At 39.5% G+C, this 19,866-nt stretch overlaps 2 protein-coding genes across 6 annotated transcripts in view; one reads left to right on the top strand and one right to left on the bottom strand.

Moving 5' to 3' along the window:
- Nucleotides 1-4,096: 4,096 nt before the first annotated feature.
- On the top strand, nt 4,097-6,198 carry LOC131465419 (tripartite motif-containing protein 16-like). The gene has a single exon (XM_058638096.1). The coding sequence runs from the start codon at nt 4,219-4,221 to the stop codon at nt 5,893-5,895; it is 1,677 nt and encodes a 558-aa protein (XP_058494079.1). The 5' UTR covers nt 4,097-4,218; the 3' UTR covers nt 5,896-6,198.
- Nucleotides 6,199-7,499: 1,301 nt separating this feature from the next.
- LOC131443958 (microtubule-associated protein 4-like) overlaps nt 7,500-19,866 on the bottom strand; it is a 65,582-nt gene continuing 53,215 nt past the window's right edge. For 3 of the 5 annotated variants that reach the window (XM_058614094.1, XM_058614405.1, XM_058614324.1), the window contains 5 exons: nt 17,600-17,692; nt 15,806-15,887; nt 15,614-15,714; nt 15,268-15,460; nt 7,500-14,176 (listed from right to left, as the gene is read on the bottom strand). In XM_058614094.1, the coding sequence (XP_058470077.1) occupies nt 14,172-14,176; nt 15,268-15,460; nt 15,614-15,714; nt 15,806-15,887; nt 17,600-17,692 (474 nt within the window). In that variant the 3' untranslated portion in view covers nt 7,500-14,171. The remainder of the gene's footprint in view (nt 14,177-15,267; nt 15,461-15,613; nt 15,715-15,805; nt 15,888-17,599; nt 17,693-19,866) is intronic. The other 2 variants (XM_058614165.1, XM_058614240.1) reach the window with 2 other exon arrangements.

Below are 19,866 nucleotides of genomic sequence, written 5' to 3'. Positions count from 1 at the left end.
TTATTGTCCTTTATGTGTAAGTTATGCATTGTTAATCTTTTTTAGTCCACTTTAGTCCACAATTGTGGATTTTGTATCCTGTGTACTACACTTTGGTCTACCCTGTGGTTTAAAAATGTACTTTATAAATAAAATTGGATTGGATTGGATAAACATTGAGAGCATTGAGGAGACGTGTAGTTTTGACTACATTATGAATCACTTGGGGTTAATAATTTAGTTCATTTGGGTTGGTTTAAGTATATTGTATTGCAGTGGTTCTCAAATTTTGTATACCAAGTACCACCTGAGAAAATATTGAGCTCTCAAAGTAACACCATTATCACCAACGTTAAACATACAATCGCAAACCCTAGTATATACAGTATTTGTGATTTTCCTCCAAGTACCAACAGAAGAAGCTCACATACCACAGTTTGAGAACCACGGCTGTGTTGTACTTTGCAGGGGATGAACCGTTTGAACACTAGAGGTCAGCAACACATTTTGTTTCTATTTTAAGACACAGACCATAATACTAGTGATAGTACTGTCACATCAACTGCTTTCACGCTCCTTCAAAGCCTCATGCCACTGAACACATTGTGCATGAAAGAGTTCATTATGAGCCGACCCAGTCGGGAAAAAAAACTGACACAAATATTTGTGTTATTCTGAATATACATATATAGTATATGTATATATACATATATACTGTATATATATATATATATGTGTGTGTATATATATGTATATATGTATATATATATCATACTAACACATAATCATGCCATGAGTTCTCGCAGACTTACCTGTTGTAACATGGTACTTCTGTGTTTCCATGCAGTCCGTTGTCATTTTACTTTCATTAAAGCCTATGATTTTTTAGAAAGGAAAAGAAAAACAAGAAATATTAAGGCAACAGAGGCTACTGTGTTTCAAATACTGTAGCGCAGTAGAAAAATGTCGATCTATATATGTAGAAAATAATGAATTAAAGTCATACAAATTTTAAAGTCAATACAAAACACTTACACAACTACTACTACTACTTTTGGAAAATAAGTGCAGACAAAACTTTAAAATCAATTTCCCCCATCATTTTGAATCTGTTAATAGGATCCAGACAGAATAACAAGGTTTATAAAAAGTAAATATTTTATCCAACTTTTCTCTTACAGGAAACACAGCACATCATTTTGTAGGCCTCAATTCACTTTCAAATGACACCATTTATCTTCATCATCTACTCTTCGTATTGAAACACACAGTTGCACGTAGTGCTGCAAGATTTAATGCATATGACATAAATTCACAAACTACATTATTTTCTTTGCAAGATTTATTAAAAAATACTGATTCAAAACCTACCTTATTGCCCTGTTTTGTCAATGTTGAGTCTTCATCAGCAGACAAATGTATATGAGTCTACTGGAGCTGAGACTGGTGCAAACGCAGCAGTCACTGACTAATTCATTGTCTGAATGGACACCAGGAGAAATAGCAAGACAAGAGAAGGACACACAGAGGCTGGGTTACAACACTTAGCACCTCCTCAAGTGACCTTCAGAACATAACAAGTATTCTAACAATAGCCGCCTCATCTGAGACCTCTGCTGGCTCAGATTTCGGACTTGAGAGGGCCAAGGTACCTCACACCATCCATTGAGTGGAATAAGTCAGAGGTACAAGGACTCACAACAGCTGGGAATGAGGGCCTGGAATGAGGCTTGGAATAGATTACTGCTATGTAAAGGAAGGAGTTTAGAATCTTAGTATAAAAGGTAAAAAAAACACAACGTCAACATCATTATTCTGTACGTACAAATGACAATTAAGAGAACCTTCTATTGTTTTCCAGGCCGAGCAAATTCCACTGAGGTACTAGCATTCAGGGCCTGCCTGGTCTATGGTGTTCCTTAGAGTATTTATCATGGAGGCCACCAAGGTACATCAACTCAGTTTCCTAATGATCTACATTAGGGAGAATAACCACTTCTTTATATAATTGAGAACAGATCATTATAAAGCTCCTTTAAATCACTAATAGGCCTGTGTATGTTCAGTTAGCACTTCCTTTTGTCATGTTCATATTGTCTGAGACATATACGCTGATGTTGCTGTTTTGTCTGTGTTGCCCAAAGACGTCTTTGTGCAAATACTGTAAGTGTAAACTTGCCAACCAACTATCTCGAGAAGTTATACATAACACAGTATGAAACACAGTATAAAACTTCAACAAGTTCATCATTTACAAGTTTGGTAAACACTGATCAACACATACCAACATTTTTAGACATTTTACGAACCAAACAAGTACTCAGAAATATAAAAATAATCGTAAATTGCAGCCTTGGTTCACTGTGTTAAATGTGTATAGGTACAGGCAAGATTAGTTTTTTAATGTTGGTAATCGGTAGCAGTTAAAGCAATGTTACCAGAGATTACTTGTCATTGCATATCCTAACCAAATTATTTAATGTAAATATGACCTTTTAACAACAAAACATGTGTGCACTGTATTAATTATACTTTCTGAGAATGGAAGTCTTCTCTCTGGGGCTGTGAGGCTGTCCAGTAAATGAGTGGTCATTCACTGCCACGGCAGCCTGTGGCCAAGTGGAAAGGGAACTTGGCTTGTAACTGGAAGGTTGCCGGTTCAAGTCCCCACCAGGTTGAAAGGGCTGGGGTACCCAACCCCCATTGCTCCCCGGGTGCTACTCAGTGTGGCAGCCCACTGCTCCTAATTCTAGGAGGGGTCAAATGCAGAGACATAATTTCCCAAAGGGGAAACTAATACTATTAATAAAGTATCTATTCTTCTATTGATCACCTGTTGCTGCTCTTCTCCTCTGGAGAGACCCCTTGTTCCCCCAGTAGTGCGTCATCAGTGCATTTCCCGAGTTGTTCCTCTAAATCATCAGTGCCGCGGCAGCCAGCAGGAATTTCACAGGTTATCTTTGTGCACAAGGATACAGGCTGTGCCAGACGGCACAAGGACAGGGAGGGGACAGAAGAAAGAATTAAAACCTTCTGACACTTTAACCACTCATGTACAAAATCCCACAGACAGACAATCAAAATCAATAATACATCCTCTGTTGGAAGTGTTTTGATTTTCTACCTTACTTTTTTACATCATACATAGCTACCAGCTTAGTACTACTTTATCTTCTGCTACAGACGTTACATCCGTAATCCTTCCCTCAGGTTTTATGTGGATAATGTCTTCAAAATTTAAATAATTAGATTTTTTTGTGTTTTATATGAGCTTTTTATATGTATTTTAGACAAGGATGGATGTTAGAGGGGGCAGAAAAGTATTACATAATGAGAGGAGACAAGACAACAATTACGAACTGTTATATATTATTATTATTATATTATATTAAATACATTAAATATCCACCAGTATTGTCTATAAGAGAGGGAGAGTGAGTGTTAAGAGTACATGTCCTCCATGTTTCTCATCGTCTATGTAAACAGCCATACAGTGCATACAGGTAATGAAGCGTTGCACTACAAGATTTAGGGTGTCGCATTATTTACACAAAGTTGCAGTCCTTCACCACCTCATGAAACTACAGACTCTCGCAGAAAATGGTCTAAAACTGCAGCTGCAAAAGAAAATTGTTGCACTTTTTTAGGTCTGTGTGACTAAAAAGGCTCATTTCACTCTTCTTGACATAATTTGCACTTTACATAATTGAAAGGGTTAAACACAACAGGTATAAGATAAGATAAGATAAGATAGCTTTATTTATCTCACAGTGGAGAGAAAACGGCGTTACAGCAGCTCAACAATAGATAAAAAACAAACAAACAATATACAAGTAAGTAATACAAGTAGGAAAATTATTTACATATATATATATATAAATGTAAGTATAAATATAAATATACATATGTAATAAGGTGCTAAGAATGTGGTAAGAATGTACCACAATGTAATAAGGTGCTAAGAATGTGGTAAGAATGTACCACAATGTAATAAGGTGCTAAGAATGTGGTAAGAATGTACAATGAGTGTAGACATTGTATGTCTCTTCCTGGAAGGAGACACCATCTGATAAACCTCCCTTTTCAAACAGCTGCTTTGTTTTTGCTCACATTTCCTGGTTACTGTCCTCTCAGATGTGCAGTTTGAACCACTCTGCCACATGTTTTGGAGATCAGCTCAAACCAGTTCCGCCTCTGGGAAAGTGAAACTCAAGACAGTCATCATTACCGAGAGGTGAAATGGCGCAGCAAGAAAATCAGCTGGACCGAGACAGAATCTGTTGTTCGATCTGTTTGGATCCACTGAAGGATCCAGTGGCTCTTTCTTGTGGACACAACTACTGTATGAACTGTATTAAAAACCACTGGGACACAGAGGACGGGAAGATGGTCTACAGCTGCCCTCTGTGTAGAGAGACCTTCGCACCAAGGCCTAAACTGATGAAAAACACCATGTTGGAAGATTTAGTAGAGGAGGTGAAGAAGACTGGACTCCAAGCTGCTCCTGCTGATCACTGCTATGCTGGAGCTGAAGATGTCGCCTGTGATGTCTGCACAGTGAGGAAACTGAAAGCTCTCAAGTCCTGTTTGGTTTGTTTGGCCTCTTACTGTGAGGAACACCTCCAGCCTCATTATCAATCACCTCCATTAAAAAAACACAACCTGCTGGACCCCTCCAAGAAGCTGAAGGAGAACATCTGCCCTTGTCACGATGAGGTGATGAAGATGTTCTGCCGCACAGATCAGCAGTGTATCTGTTATCTCTGCTCTGTGGAACAGCATAAAGGCCACGACATAGTCTCAGCTGCAGCAGAAAGGACACACAGGCAGAAAGAGCTGGGGCTGATTGTAAAAGAAATCCAGCAGGGACTTGTGGACAGAGATGTAGATGTGATGGTGCTTGAACAGCAGGTGAGGGCTGTCAATCGTTCTGCCGATAAAGCAGTGAAGGACAATGAGAAGATCATCAATGAGGTGATGCATCTCCTGCAGAAAATAAGCTCTGATGTGAAACTCCAGATCAGATCCCAACAGAAAACTGAATTGAGTCGAGTCAGAGATCTTCAGGAGAAGCTGTGGCAGGAGATCACTGAGCTGAAGAGGAGAGAAGATGAACTGAAGCAGCTCTCACTCACACAGGACCACAACCAGTTTCTCTTCAACTACCACTCACTGTCAGCGCTCAGTCCTTCTACACACTCATCCAGCATCAATGTCTGTCCTCCGAGATACTTTGAGGACATGACAGCAGCTGTGTCAGAGTTCATGGGTCAACTACAGGATGTCCTGACTGAGACATGGAATCATAACTCACCGACAGAGAATCAAGTGGACGTTTTTCTGTCACAACCAGAGCCAAAGACCAGAGCTGAATTCCTCAGATATTCACAGGAAATCACATTGGATCCAAACACAGCAAACACATATCTGTTATTGTATGGGGGAAACAGAAAAGTAAAAGTCATGAAAGAAGAACAGTCTTATTCTAGTCGACCAGACAGATTCACTGATGTGTGTCAGGTCCTGAGTAGAGAGAGTCTGACTGGCCGTTGTTACTGGGAGGTTGAGTGGAGAGTTAGTGTTGGTGTTGCGGTCACATACAAGAATATCAGCAGGACAGGAGACTCAGATGAATGTGTATTTGGATTAAGTGACAAATCTTGGGTATTCTATTGTTTACACGACCGTTGCTACTTGGCTCACAACAGGATCAGCACTAAAGTCTCAGATAATTTGTCTTCCAGAGTAGGCATGTACCTGGATCACAGTGCAGGTATTCTGTCCTTCTACAGTGTCTCTGACACCATGACTCTCCTCCATAGAGTCCAGACCACATTCACTCAGCCTCTCTATGCTGGAGTTCGTCTTTATTATTATTATCCTGGAATCACAGCCAAATTCTGTGAACTGAAATAGTCTGTAGCAGTGAGTTTAAATCTGTAACATCTCTGGTCACATTTCTGAAATTACCTGTTGGGTGGGTACTTTGGTGACTTGCCATGTCTTGTTTGTCAAGACTTGTTTTTTCTCTTCCACAACATGAGAGAAGTCACCAGACCTTCATTTCTCACAGTTTTCTTCTCTCGTTGTGAAAACAGAGGTCAGTAACCACACTTAACTACAGTTGAAACAATTATTAATCAGTTACTAAATGAATTGTCATTCATTTTGATAATCTATTAATTGGTTTGAAGCTTTTTTTCATGATTAAAACAATATTTCTGATTTCTGTTTCAGCTTCTTAAATGTGAATATTGTCTAGTTTCTTTGCTCCATATTACAAGAAAACATTTAAACTGAATCATTTTGGTTTGTGGACAAAACAAGACATTCGAGAACATCATTCCAGGTTTGACATTTTATGGACCAAACAATTACCTGATGAATTGTGAAAATAATCAACAGATTGATTATGAAAATTATCGTTAGTTGCAGCGCTACACTAAACATTTGATTGTTTCAAAATAACTAATGTCGTTGTCGTTGTTGTATCTCTAAAATACAAATAGGATTCTGTGATGTTTTATCAAACTGCAATGATCATAATCAATGAGGAGATCATTTATTATTTTTTTCATATGTAGGGTGTGGGAAGTGTCTGAGTATCCTGAATACTACTACTAACAATATTAAAATAATAATAGTCATATCTTTATTTACCTGTATAGCACTTTACAATGCTAAATTACAACAAAACTATATATAACACAGGGCTAGCAGTATCATCTTTTTCAGTGTAAAGTATTTGTGTCAAATGTTCATTCATGTCATACTGTAATGAAAATCATTTACACTTTAGCTGAAGAAACATTCTCTCTTAACCAGGTGGTAAGTTTAAAAAAAACATTAATATATTGTATTTGCCGTTGCTATAGCTAATGTTAGCATTACCAGCATTCATACCCTTACTTACCAAGTGTGTATTTCCACTTTGACGTTAACATGCTAACTAGCTAGCACCAGCTGAGTCATCATAGCCCGCCGTGTCACTCTTTAGTTCCCCTTTTTTTCTCAGCAAACATTTTGAAATGAAGTAATAATGAAAAACACAAATTCGTAGTTAAATTTAAGGCTCTACCTTAGAAGTGGGACCGTTGCATGGCAGCCATTATGACAACAAGCCACGGTACAAAAACCACGAAAAGGTTTGAGCGGCTAAATTAATCTAACTCTGTCCTGTCTTACATGAACTGAACAGAGCCATCATTAATATTAATAATAACATGAGTGACACATTTCCTGCTAAACACATGAAAAGAGCCTATTTTTAAACTCTAGCTGCCTGACTAAAATCCATAGTAGCATAGTAAATGCCATAGGTTAACACAGTTGACAAAAATGTCTTAATTAAGTTTGTTTTGTTCCTTTGACCTGTAGTAATCAATTTATTTGAGTTTACCACCAGTAACTTGTATCTCAACCAGGTGTCATATATAACAAAGCTACAGATAAAAAGTGGAATAAATACATAATTAATACAGAAAACATGACATAGAAGTGACATCACCTGATCCTTTGCTCATCTTTTTTTTATTATTTCATGATTAATATTCACATCACAGGTTAACAATTAATCACAAGGAACATCTCTTTCATACCAAATATTCAGAATTGCAGGGAGAGATCAGCTCTATCTAACAGGACAAATGCTTCTAACAATCAGCAGTTTGCTTGTTTGTTGTCGTCTGCATGCTCTGGCTATGGTGTTGTGCCCTACAGTTACAATACATCACACTACAGTGGATCCACTCCAGTACACAGGACTGAGGAGTAGATTACTCTCAATTTGTAATGTGTCAGATTTGTAAAATGTAGCTGAAACAAGCACAGATACAAAGATACAAATAATAATAATACTGTGACAGTTCAATACAGTTTAAACAAAGCTCTAGATTATTTTCTTTTTTGGAATGTCGATTTCACTGGTCTTAGCTGCAAACAGAGAAATCTACTTTTCAATGCTGTGATGCTGACAAACTGCTGTAGGTGTGGGACACACTTAGGGGCTCCAAGTACATATCTACCAACACTATCCTTCATTCATTTTATTATCATTTTAACTAGGATTAGCTTGACATGTCAAACTCAAAATATAAATATGCTCAAAATGTAATTTTGGTCCACAATTTAACAATAAATTGACCTTTTCAGGAGATAATTTGGTCCAAAACGTCCCCTTTACAGTACTTCAGTCCTGTGTTGGTAGGTAGGTCGAGATGTCTACGTAGGAGCGGTCTAATACAGAACATTACTTTACACCACATGCCAAAAGACTAAGTCCCGTTACTGTTTTAATCTAACTGGTATGGTGGTGGGCAGAAGAAAAGGGGGCTGCTGGTGTGTGTCCACTGTCAGCTCTCGTACACATCACACCAACAATTTCTGAAAACCTAACACACACAGACTCCCTCTCTACCCAGCACTATGAATCTGGTAAAAAGCATTACATATAACAGAACAGAGACAGACCTCATCCATGATTTCATAATCTTGCATCTTTGATACATTTTTTTTTTCAAACATTCTTGAAGCTTCAGCAGCCCTTTTTCATAGCAGAAATAAAAGGCAGACTGAAAAAATAAAAAGTATTTTTTTTTCCCTTTTTATGCTTTCAATCTTATAACAATACCATTATCATTATTACTATTATTATTGTTATTATCATTATTAGTAATAACCTTAAAGATTACAGGTTTAAGCTCATTTGTCAGTATCCACCCTGTTAGGAAGTATGTTATTTTCCTTCTTTTTTTGTTTGATTTTCATTTATTCAGGTTACTTCTGGAATGATAAAACATTGTCGTAACTACAATGGTTCTGGAATTATTATTATTCACATTTTGTTTGACGCTAAATTTGCTTGTAAACAAGGGTCAGTGTGACGTAACTAGTGGAAGGGTGGTATTCACGGTTAAAACTGGGGAATCAAGACTTTTGGCAAATGTTTATCTGAGTAAATCGGGTTGTTTCATTTTGACTTTATGCCTACTTCTGGTGACTTCTGAATCCAAAAGCATGAATCTCATCTTAAACCTAATGATATTAAATCTTACCATTAAAGCAGGAACTATTATATAATCAGATCGTGACATGTGCCACTAATGAAATGTTCTGGAACTCCAACAGCTTGGACCGAAGATCAGAAACCAGTCAATGGAGACTTCAGTGTTGAACCATCAATACCAGCAGCACAACACCATGAACCAAAGTACCACTGAAACCCATGAACGTCCTATTTCTATGAATACAAACCACTGCCTATCATCTACTGAAGACCTTCCATCCCTTTTGTTCCTCTACTCTTGACGATTCACATGGACATTTTTCACACATGACTCACGCACTCACATCGCTTAACTGCAATGTTTCACTGTTAGGCAACTCATTAGAACAACTTCAAGGAGCAGGACAATATTAAATATGAGCAACTCTTATATCACGGCTTATATCAAGTGTGTCGGGACTGTATTCAAAATGCACACAGGACTTTGGGGGGGGGGGGGCTGTACATCCATATAGTTTAAATAGCTGTAAAGTTCCAGACACAATAATATAACGTGGCCACCAAAGCTAGTTTGAATGAGAACAGTGTGTAACGCAACGGATTTTGATATAAGGTTTCCTCTATCTGCTTTTGTCGATTGGATAGGTGTCAGTCGGAGCCAGACTATCAGTGTTCCAGAGGCTAAGCAGCGCCCTCTACAGGATGGATGCAGTTGCAACACTTCACACATCTGACAGGTAAGGAGACACGTCACAAACGTGTCACCAAATCCTTCATAGTATCAATGGAGACCATCATAATGCATAGAATTGCGGCGAGTAGATGGCTGCTTTGACTCTTCTTTTTTTTTTCTTTTTTTCTTTCTTTTTCTTTTTTTCTACCAATGTGACACATCACAACGCTTCTGGTCTGTAAATCAAAGTCACATCACAGTGTCATTTTCATAGAATCTTATTAAGTTCCAAAACAAGGTGATTTCCTTAAATAATACGAACAGACTTTAGAATCACACCTTCTCTCCATTTCTGCCAAGTCATTTTAGACGTTTAACAAGTGAAAGAAATAAGCAAAAATAACATTCCCTACATCTACAAAGTAATTTCCCCCATTAACTATTAATTTCGCAAGCATTTTGAATCATTCAAATGAAAGAACTTCCTGGCAGGACAGGAATACTGCTGCAATCATCACATTTTGAACTTTCGACATCTTCAGTTGATGCAAGTCCAGTTGCCCACAGCTACCTCCTGAAGATTATTTATTTAACACGTTTTCTTTTGTATATCCCGTCATACAAACAAACAAAACAAAAACTTGACAATTTAGGTATTTATGTACACGACACCAATGGTGAAATACTGTATTATGCCAAAGAGATTAATAACTAGAAACTGCTGTGCAGTTGTCAATTCTTCACATGTCTAAGTTGGTGGTGGTAGCATTTAATAAGTTCTACTCAATAAATAAGTAAAATCATTTACAAGCTGCAAAGAAAAATTTCCGACTTCAGCTCTTCCTGTAAGTGAACTTGTGGCTCTTCTAACGCATCAAACCTCGGCGATCGTTCTCTGTCCGTCCCTCCCGAGTATGCGTCAGACGTTCTCGACTATGACCGCTGTATTGCTGTCAACAATGTTGGAGTAAAACACCGTGGGGGGAGGAGGAGGAAATAGACGGCAACAAAGCCTATGATGCACGTGTCCGACAATGACTATGGCGGGAACGACACAGCGACACAGCTCATCGATGTTTTAACAGCGTCAGCGGCGACCACCGAAACACACGATACAAAAGAGTTGATTTCATTCTACAATAGATAAGCAGTACAACACTTCTATTACAGGCTGCTGCTTTGTGTAGTGTGTGCTTGTTAATGCGTGTACATGTCTGTAGGAGGCCGTGAGGATAAATTCTGATTCAAACCTATCTTTGTGAGGACATTGTAGCAGATCCTCATAACTTTAAAGGGCTTTTCGAGGGTTAAGACTTGGTTTTAGGGTGAGGTTAAGGGTTAGGATAAGGGGCTGTGAATGTGCTGTACAAGAATTGTGTGTGTACGTGTATTTGCTACCTCTTATGAACCTTTTCTGGCATAGACACTGACCTTGTCAGCGCCAGAAGTCCTCTTGAAGACAAAAATCTGGTCCTAATGCAGCATGGTTAAGTTTAGGGGGTGAGATGGATAGTGGTCGGGTTAAGGTTATGGTTTAGGTTCAGGATAACGCTTTGTTTAGGCAGTCGTAATGAGTGTACTGGGAGTGTCTGTGTATAGATCTGTGCTTACTTTTCTGAAGGTGTGTCTGAGAGAGTGTGTGTGAACAGAAAGTTAACAGAGTGAGTTCTAAGACTTGAGCCCACAACAAAATGACCTGGATGTGGAGGACACTGTGGTCAGTCCGTCTGTCTACATATCAGCCGTATGTAAGACTATAAATACTACTACACAACTCAGCATGACTGCTGGGGCTCCTCCACTCACTGGGGAGTTCATGTGTATGAGTGGGATGGACAAATTCATAACAGGTTTGGTGTGACTGTATCACTGTTGGAGACACTTAACAGTGTTTTGTGTGTTGTGGTGGGTGATTGTGCTGTGGCAAAAACAGACGTACTAAAAAAGAGTGGACGTTTGTGGCATTAACTGGTTTAGAGATAAACACTGGCGGGTTTGTAAGTGTTAGACTTTTTAAAAGCTGCTGACAGCGAAATCCTTTGGTTAAAACATGTGTTAAATAGACAGCTGTCACTGAACTTGGGTCTGTTGACAGTAACACTACACTCCTACATACACAGTGGAGGCGTCAGCTGAAACACTGCAAGTGGCACAAGTTGAGAAATGTCAGTATTTCTCCAGCACAAATACTCCAGCACAGACACTAGTAAGCTCTTGGACACGGCTGTTCCCGCCGTTGCCAGTGTTTATGTCAAACAGAATGCACCAAAAAATGGCAAACAAACACTGCTTTAGCAACATTAGCAGCTCTTGCTACGAAATCAGCCATGCTAACGCTGCTCTGCTAACTTGCGGTAGCCTCCTCCAGCACGGAGTGTCAGACATGCCCGCTGTCAAACAATGAAGCCATACATACAGTAGGGTGTAAGTGCAGAGTAAATCTAAGTGAAACTTTTTCCTAGTATCCCAGAACATTTTACCCAATACCCACGTTTGTCAAGTGACGTTGGGAGGAGGGAGGGGGAATGCTAACAGGAACAGGAAGTTAGCCAAAAGACGACCTCACTGACAGCAGCTTTAATATAAGGTGCTTTTTGTTGTTTAAATATATTTTAATAGAGCCAAACTGAACAGTAACATCCACAGTAGTTTGGACTGATACCCTGATGTATGAATAAAATAAAAATACTTTACGAATTAAAGCCCTGTCACAACCAGAAAGTGGCACAACAATAGATACAGGGACTAGCTACAGACAGGACTACCTGGTGATCCTTTACTACAGCAGGCAAACGAATCGTTAATATTGAGCTAGTGCTAGTCAAGTCACAGCAGCTCTCTGAATCTTCTCTGTTTTAGCCAGCTTCATCGCTGATAGTGTGCTAGCAGGACAAAGAAGAAACACTGCTTTTGTCTGCAAACCTCTTTTTTTCCTTCTTTAAAATCACTTTACCTGGCGTAATGGGAGATTTGAATGAACATGGATGAATAAAAATAAGAAGATATGAAAGCTTCCATCATATTGGACTCTTGAGCTTTCTCATCCCTCAAATGCCAGCGGGGTTTCAAAGGCTTGCCGTCGGTCAACAGCACAAATTCATGTATCAAGTTTCATTCAAATAAAACGCAAAAATATATTTGCGTTTTACTTATTTTGCCCACATGACACAAACCACTAATTACCAATTAAAGTTACAAGAACCTTTGGCCATTTTTACCTTGGAAAGACCTTTAAAAAGCAGCTTGTGACATTAGTGCATCAACAAGAAAAGTGCAACATATAGTACAATTTGTTACTGTGCCTCAGGGCTCCCGTATTCTTGACTAAAAGGTGCAGCTCGCAGTTTAACTCCCAAGATTTAACACTATAATGATGAAGTGTTAGAATCACTCCCACAGCTTGAATCTGTGTTCACCGCGTCAAGGTCAAACGCTGTCATCTCACACTGTCATTTCAGCCTCGCAAAAAATATTTGGCTGCAGTCTCCGATTACTGTGTTCACTGCCAAGTCCATTTCAAGCCAAGGCCTCTCCAGAAACGTAATTGATGCCCTCTCCCTTCATGCCAACCCACCCTCATGATTATCCTGCACTAATCACAAAATCATCAGATCTTTTGTAGCTTTTTCCTCCTCAGCACCCGAATACATCCTTTCACGAAACACGGGAAGAATACCCCGACATCCTTATATCGTATCTTCTCTGTTCTGAACAAGCATTACTTCAATTAATCTAGAGGAGAAAAACCGGTGCAATGATACCAACATAAGTATTGGGAGATAACACCTAATTGATCTATAATGAGACATCGTGCAGTACTGTAGATACTGTAGATTTAGATAATTGCTGGCTGCCTGGGAGGCTGGAATGTGTTGATTTGAAGCAGACTTGACAGTCTTTGCCCCGCTGCTGGCTGGCAGCAAGCCTCAGCCTGGTTAGTGTGGTCTAAAGCTAAATGGGCATGGACTGGGAATGGAGGAGGGGCAATGACATTGAAAGAGTAAAGTGAATTTGTAATTGTGTTTGGGCCACATGTAGAAATGTTTAAAACATAAAAATTAGACTCATTTGTGGAAATATTTTGTGAAAAACTATGCTGAAAATAGTTAATACCTCATTATGATTATGATGGTGTGGGTTTATTGCGTTTGGGTTGTTAGAATTGAGGTTAAAGTCCTCTAAATCAGTGCTTACGAGGTGGTTTTTTTTTTGTTTGTTTTTTTATCGGTTGAGTGGAAACCCCCACGTAGAGAAACGCACAAACGGCAGAATCTCTGTTACAGGCAAGGCCCAAGGTCAGCCCGGGGATGTTGAGAGGTCGGGAGTGGGAAGCTGGCAGGTGGACCCCAGAGAAACACTGAGAGGTGATCGGTCAGTTTGTTGCTGTGGTGGGCAAAGATGAGGGGGCGGGGCCAGAGGGAAGTGACTGCGCTGTGGTAGGTAGGTTGGTCTGTTGATTGGCAGGTCGACAAACGCCAAATGCGTGTCCCACCGGAATCCACAGGTCACTGGGACTCAATCTGTGGAGGGGAGCACAACACAAGGAAGTGGAAATGTACTGGTCAGACGATCTGTAACAGGCTGCTAGTGTCAGGGAAAGGGTTATGTGAACACTCCTGTTTCTGTTGCATTAACACTAAAGCACATTCATCAATTAGACCAAGTCTGGCAACTGTATGAAGTCTGGTGTCTCTGAACTCAGAAGCCAGCTGCAGTGGCTCCAGAGATAATTTTAACCTCCAAGACCCATTGATCTTAACTACGCAGACCTCTTCATCATTTAATTTAGTCACAAAGCATCTGCTCACCTTCTCTTCCCCCCGAGACGTGGTGCAGATATTGCATCAGCTGCGCACAATATCTACTAATACTTATTTAGCATTAAGGAAGGCTCAATATCACTTTTTCAACATAAATGATCTACGGATGCTGGTATGTCCGATACAGTCATTTTACACCTTTTAAACTACAAAGCTGTGAACAACACATTTGTGATATCGCAGCCATTTCAAGAAGATAATTCTCCATCTGTGGTACAAATTTTCTTCTACCATAAAGATGAAATAAACAGCCAAAATATTTTTTAAATAGTTCATTCGGTACATGAGGCATAGTTTATTATACTATAGTATGAGTTTTTATTACTATTCTGCGTGTAAGTAAATTGCAAATTTGATGCCCAAAAACTCATGAAATGTGGCACATGTGGTTCAGTGAATTGAAACTTGTATACATGTATATACTTCATAATATCTTATATTTTTTTGTAAATGTTTGTCTCATAACGCAATTCATTTATTCATTCTTGTTTTTTAGCAGCTCCTTAATTTTGTTCAGAGCTATTGGAACTCACAAATTTCCCTAATAGGAATCAGTAAACAATCTTTTTTTTAGTTTTTAAGTTTTACTTTTTCCCCTTTTTTTTAGTGTTGTGTCTGAATATTCTCTGTCCATCGCTGTGTGATAGTAACACCTGAAAAAATAATACCTACCAAAGCCAATTTTGTATAATTATTATGTATTATCATAAATACAGTGGCTCCATCATGACATGACTGAAATGCAAATTATCCGCTGTGTATTGTATGTGTGTGTGATCATTTACACCCACTTGTCTCAGTGATGCGTTTGTCTATGCTTAGGGGCTCCCTCAGTCCGTCTCCCCCAAAAGGAGTGGGCGTGGCCTCCTTCGCCCCGTTCTCCTTAGCAACACCTGCAGGTGCTGTTGCCTTAGCAACGTCTGCTGGTGCTGTTGCTGGAGCGCTACTTGGGGGTGAAGATGTCTTCTCCTCTGCTTTCTCCTCCTGCAGCCAAATATAGACACATACACAAAGACAACCATGCTTCAGTTTAGTTGTTATTTTTTGGAAGCACACCATCTAGTGGTGATGATGAGTAAAAGCACAATGAGTCAGCAGAGCCTAACTGTTGACTCATAACTGGGTTTTCTGTGTGACCTTGTGTCCGTTGGTCTGCTCTCCCACATTGTCCATTGATCCAATCTTAGACTTTGCCTTAATGTTGAGCTTATGAGACTCAATCTTCACATCACCACCGCCTGGGGCAAAGAACAAGAACAACAGGATGTAATGAAATAGAAAAAGAAGAGCGTGTGTGTGTGAATGGAGGAGGCGATTATTGAGTCGTACCTGGCTTGTATTTGATGTTGTCCTTAGAGCCACATTTGGAGGTGACCTTGCTCACATCAACCTTCTTACTCAGGATCTGCACCTGGACAGAGAGAGGGATCAAAATGTAGCCTCTCTGTACTCACTCATTGTCGTCGTACAACATATACGTAACTAGTATTATATACTATATACCTCAGAATGTCCCTGTCAAACCCTTATCTCATTTCTATTCTATAGAGAGCGTTACATTCTTAGCGTTTCTATTCTTAGTGAAGGTGCCTCCTTGTTTTCTTAAGGCTGGTGGATGATGCACCGTTTATGCTGAGAAGTCAGGACAGGCTGTAATTGGAGGAACGGGAGCAGCCGGTTGTTAGGCTGTTGTCACGTCGCAAGAGCGTGTGTGTGTTCAAGATCACAGCGAGAAAACCCCCCCGAGCGGTGTGACAGCTGTGGGCATTAGTGGACTCTGAGAAATGCTTTCTGTGACCTTCCCGACTGCGTGTGATAAGGTCAGTCGGATTCATACGTTTCATGACAAACAGGAGGAACCTAAAACCACCCACATTTACTATTAAGCACTTATATATTTTTTGGGATTTATATTACATATATTAGACAGTGTTTCCCAAACTTTTTGATGACAAACCATTATGACACATTCTGACCATTTTCCTGGTATTTTGATTACATTTACTCGCATTTTAAATAGATAAAACAGCCATTTCAATTATACATATGTTTGATAGTTGCATTCCAACTTGATTTTAAGCTGTAGTGCGTGTTGATGTTAATATTCTGCCTTTGTCCGGCCTTCATGAACAGAACTAGGCTCTGCCAAGCAAAACTATCAGAACCAACTGGGGGAGCGTTTGTATTTATACAGCAGCAGAACAGGGGCAAGTGGAGACAGCAGTTTTTTGGGGGTTTTATCCTCAAAAAAACTGCTGAACAGCCAGATTTCTTTAAGCAGAAGAGTTCACTTGTGGAACTTTTCGTGGGCACTATTTATGGAATTAGATTATCATCAAACAACACATTTTAAGAACACATTTTGTTTGCAGTAATTGGAATTTCGGCCATGACTTGTTCACTTTGTGCTCCCTGTTTGTTTGTTTATTGTAATTCTGTCCATGGGCGGGGCTTAGGAAGCTGCCTGCTGATTGGGCTACTGAGTTTTAATTGTTAATATTCCATAACAATTCACTTCCTGCTGTGTGCGGCATGCAAATGTCAGGTGACGTGACATCTAAACACAGGAGGTATACTGGGGAACACAGAGAGGAGTCACTCTACATTTGGAAACAAGTTTCAAAGTGCAAGTGATGACATTTCAGACTGAGGAAACATCAAAAATAATCTGCTCATCTATCTGCTCTTTTGCAGTTGAACCAGGCGTGATTGCTCCACATACACTATACTATGGATATTGATTAAAACCTTTTAACATCATCATTTGCAATGTATGCACGCATGGGCAAAGTCAGTGGGGCTCGCTCTTAAGAGGATTAACCTTTAGTTGTTTTGTTTAATTAATGGCAGTGACTGTGAGATTAGCTCAAATCAAGATGGTGCATGACAGTGCAGTGACTATACCTATACATTTTATTGTAAATATCTGAGAGATATTCAAGATATGGCATTTTGTCTGCATCATGTACAGAAAATTCAATTAAAAAGCCAATAATGAGATTCTCATTTGATCCCATTGATCTTGTTTTTTTTTTAAGTTGGACTAGTCTAGAACAAGGCTACTTTTGCATAAAATATAATGAGTGTTAAACAGAGTCGGCCTCCAGCTCCAGCGGTACTCACATTGCCACCTCCGGGGACGTGTTTGATATTGTCTTTGGAGCCACAGCGAGACGTGATATGGCTGAAGTCCAGCTTTTTGTGCACTATCTGAACCTGAAGAGAGTCACGCAGGAGCACAGACGAGAGAGAGAAAGGAAGGAAGAAAGACGTAACAGGAAAACAGACATGAGCGGTGAAAAAGAGCAGCTGGCAGGTTGAGAAAACAGAGCAGCCTTGTTCTGTAAATGTGGATAAATTTCCTGCACATGAGTTCAGTGAAGTGTTTGTGAATTCTTACAAGAATCAACGTCGATTTTAGCAAAGAAGGACGACTGGCTGAATTAAAAACAGAGCAAATTCATTTACACATAGAAATTTAAGTGGTAGTTCAAGATTTTATGAGGTCTTGTATGACGTACGGACACATGCTTAAGTCAACGATGTCATTGCTGCTTTATCTAATCATTGAGTTTGTGTTGCTTTGTAAACAGATCACTCCCCGCACCAAAGTCCATAGAGAAAATCTGTGTATTCACATCACAGCACACAGGGGTTATTAGTTATTAAACCACTACAACCTCCATCTGTAAGTTCAAGTGTGCTATTTGGTAGCAGTAAACAAGCAGCTCCCACGTCCTTGTGAGCTAAAAACACTGACTTTCTCTATGAGCTTTGGTGCAAGAGAGTGAGCCGTTTACAAAGCAACACAAACTTAATTTTCAGTGAGATAATGCAGATATCACAGGGGACACATGTTCAGAGCCCTCATACAACCACACTTCAAAAACTACCTGAACTAACCCTTTAAATTAAGCAAGCACAGAAGGAAAACATGGGAAGTGACTCAGCACATGCAACATGCTCTGACACATGCCGTTGTAAAGCGCGGCAGCTTCCTGCAAGCTAGAAATACAGGACAGTGGAGGAGAGAAGATCAAGTGGACAGTTAGTTTTGTTGAGAACCATTATCTGTTGAGTGACGTGGACGTGATATTAAAGGAAAACAGGAAGACAACTGGACAAGTTAACAATAAGACCTGATGGAAATCACACACACGCAAGTCTACGTAGCTATTCTTCTTAGGGCACGACATTGACGTCATCAGTTAATGCCTAACCTTAACCATAATTAAAATCTTGGCTTTAAACTTAACCAGCTCTTCAGAAATGCGGTTCTGTCTCATGAGGACCAGGTTTTGGTCTCCATGAGGACTACTGGTCCTGACAAAGTCAGTGTTTATACCAGAAAAGGCCCAAAAGAGGTCATATAATACACACACACAAAGTTGTTTTTATATCTTGGTGAGGACACATAATAGATATAATGCATACTTTTCCACTACACAGTTCCAGCATGACTCAATTCAGAATTTTTTTTTGCTTTTCTATTAGTGATAGTACCTGGTAGTTTTTTTAGTACCTGCTCTGACGTGGTTCCAAGCGAGATGAGCCGATACTAAAATGTGACATCAACAGACTGACGGCCACTGATTGGTCAGAGAGTGTCGTCAATGGATGAGTCATGAGTGTGACATCCGACACAAGAATCAAACTGAACAATGCCGAACTGTAGATTAAAAATCCTGGAAACATGTGTTTAATCTCTAACATTTAGCAAAGGAAATGTCTAAAATCTCAATATTTAACAGAGGAGTCTCCCAGACAAAATGTCCCCACAACGGTAGGTTTTTTACATTTTTTGGATGTCACAAAGATATAAACACACACAGAGTGGTTGACAGCCCTGCAGCACACCTGAGACACCTTCCTTCATCACCTCTGTGTCTCATCTTAGTCTCCCCCACCTGAAAACAGCACAATGACGCAGGTGGCACCAGCAATGGGTGACTCACAGCAGTAATATTCAATACTTAACATGCACGCACACACACACACACACACACTCGTTAAAGATGCGTGAATTTTGTACTTTGTTACATTACAACATTACAATACTTCCCTTGCACTTCCTTGCTATGTTGTCTTCTTTCAGTGTCAGTGCAATTTATTATTGTTGTGCTTCAGTAAAAGGCATTAAAGTCAAGGGTCAGTTTGTGACTCAGTCAATGCCTGCCACTTCAATCTGTTTGATTTTTTACTTTAGAAAGACGGACGAATACAGAAGTATAGATAATGATGTAGTTTGGTTTGAATGTTTTGAAGACTATATGAAGTTATGGAGGTTGGAAAACGGTGCCACACTTAGCTCGGACAAAAAGGCCAATTTTGCCACGCAATTACACTCAATGAATGTGTCCATGATTACAATCCATTTTCTCAGTGATAAA

The sequence above is a fragment of the Solea solea genome, chromosome 1, assembly GCF_958295425.1.
Source record: "Solea solea chromosome 1, fSolSol10.1, whole genome shotgun sequence".
NCBI lineage: Eukaryota > Metazoa > Chordata > Actinopteri > Pleuronectiformes > Soleidae > Solea > Solea solea.
Note: the sequence above shows the minus strand (reverse complement) of the source record. Positions and strands in the feature narration are given on the sequence as shown.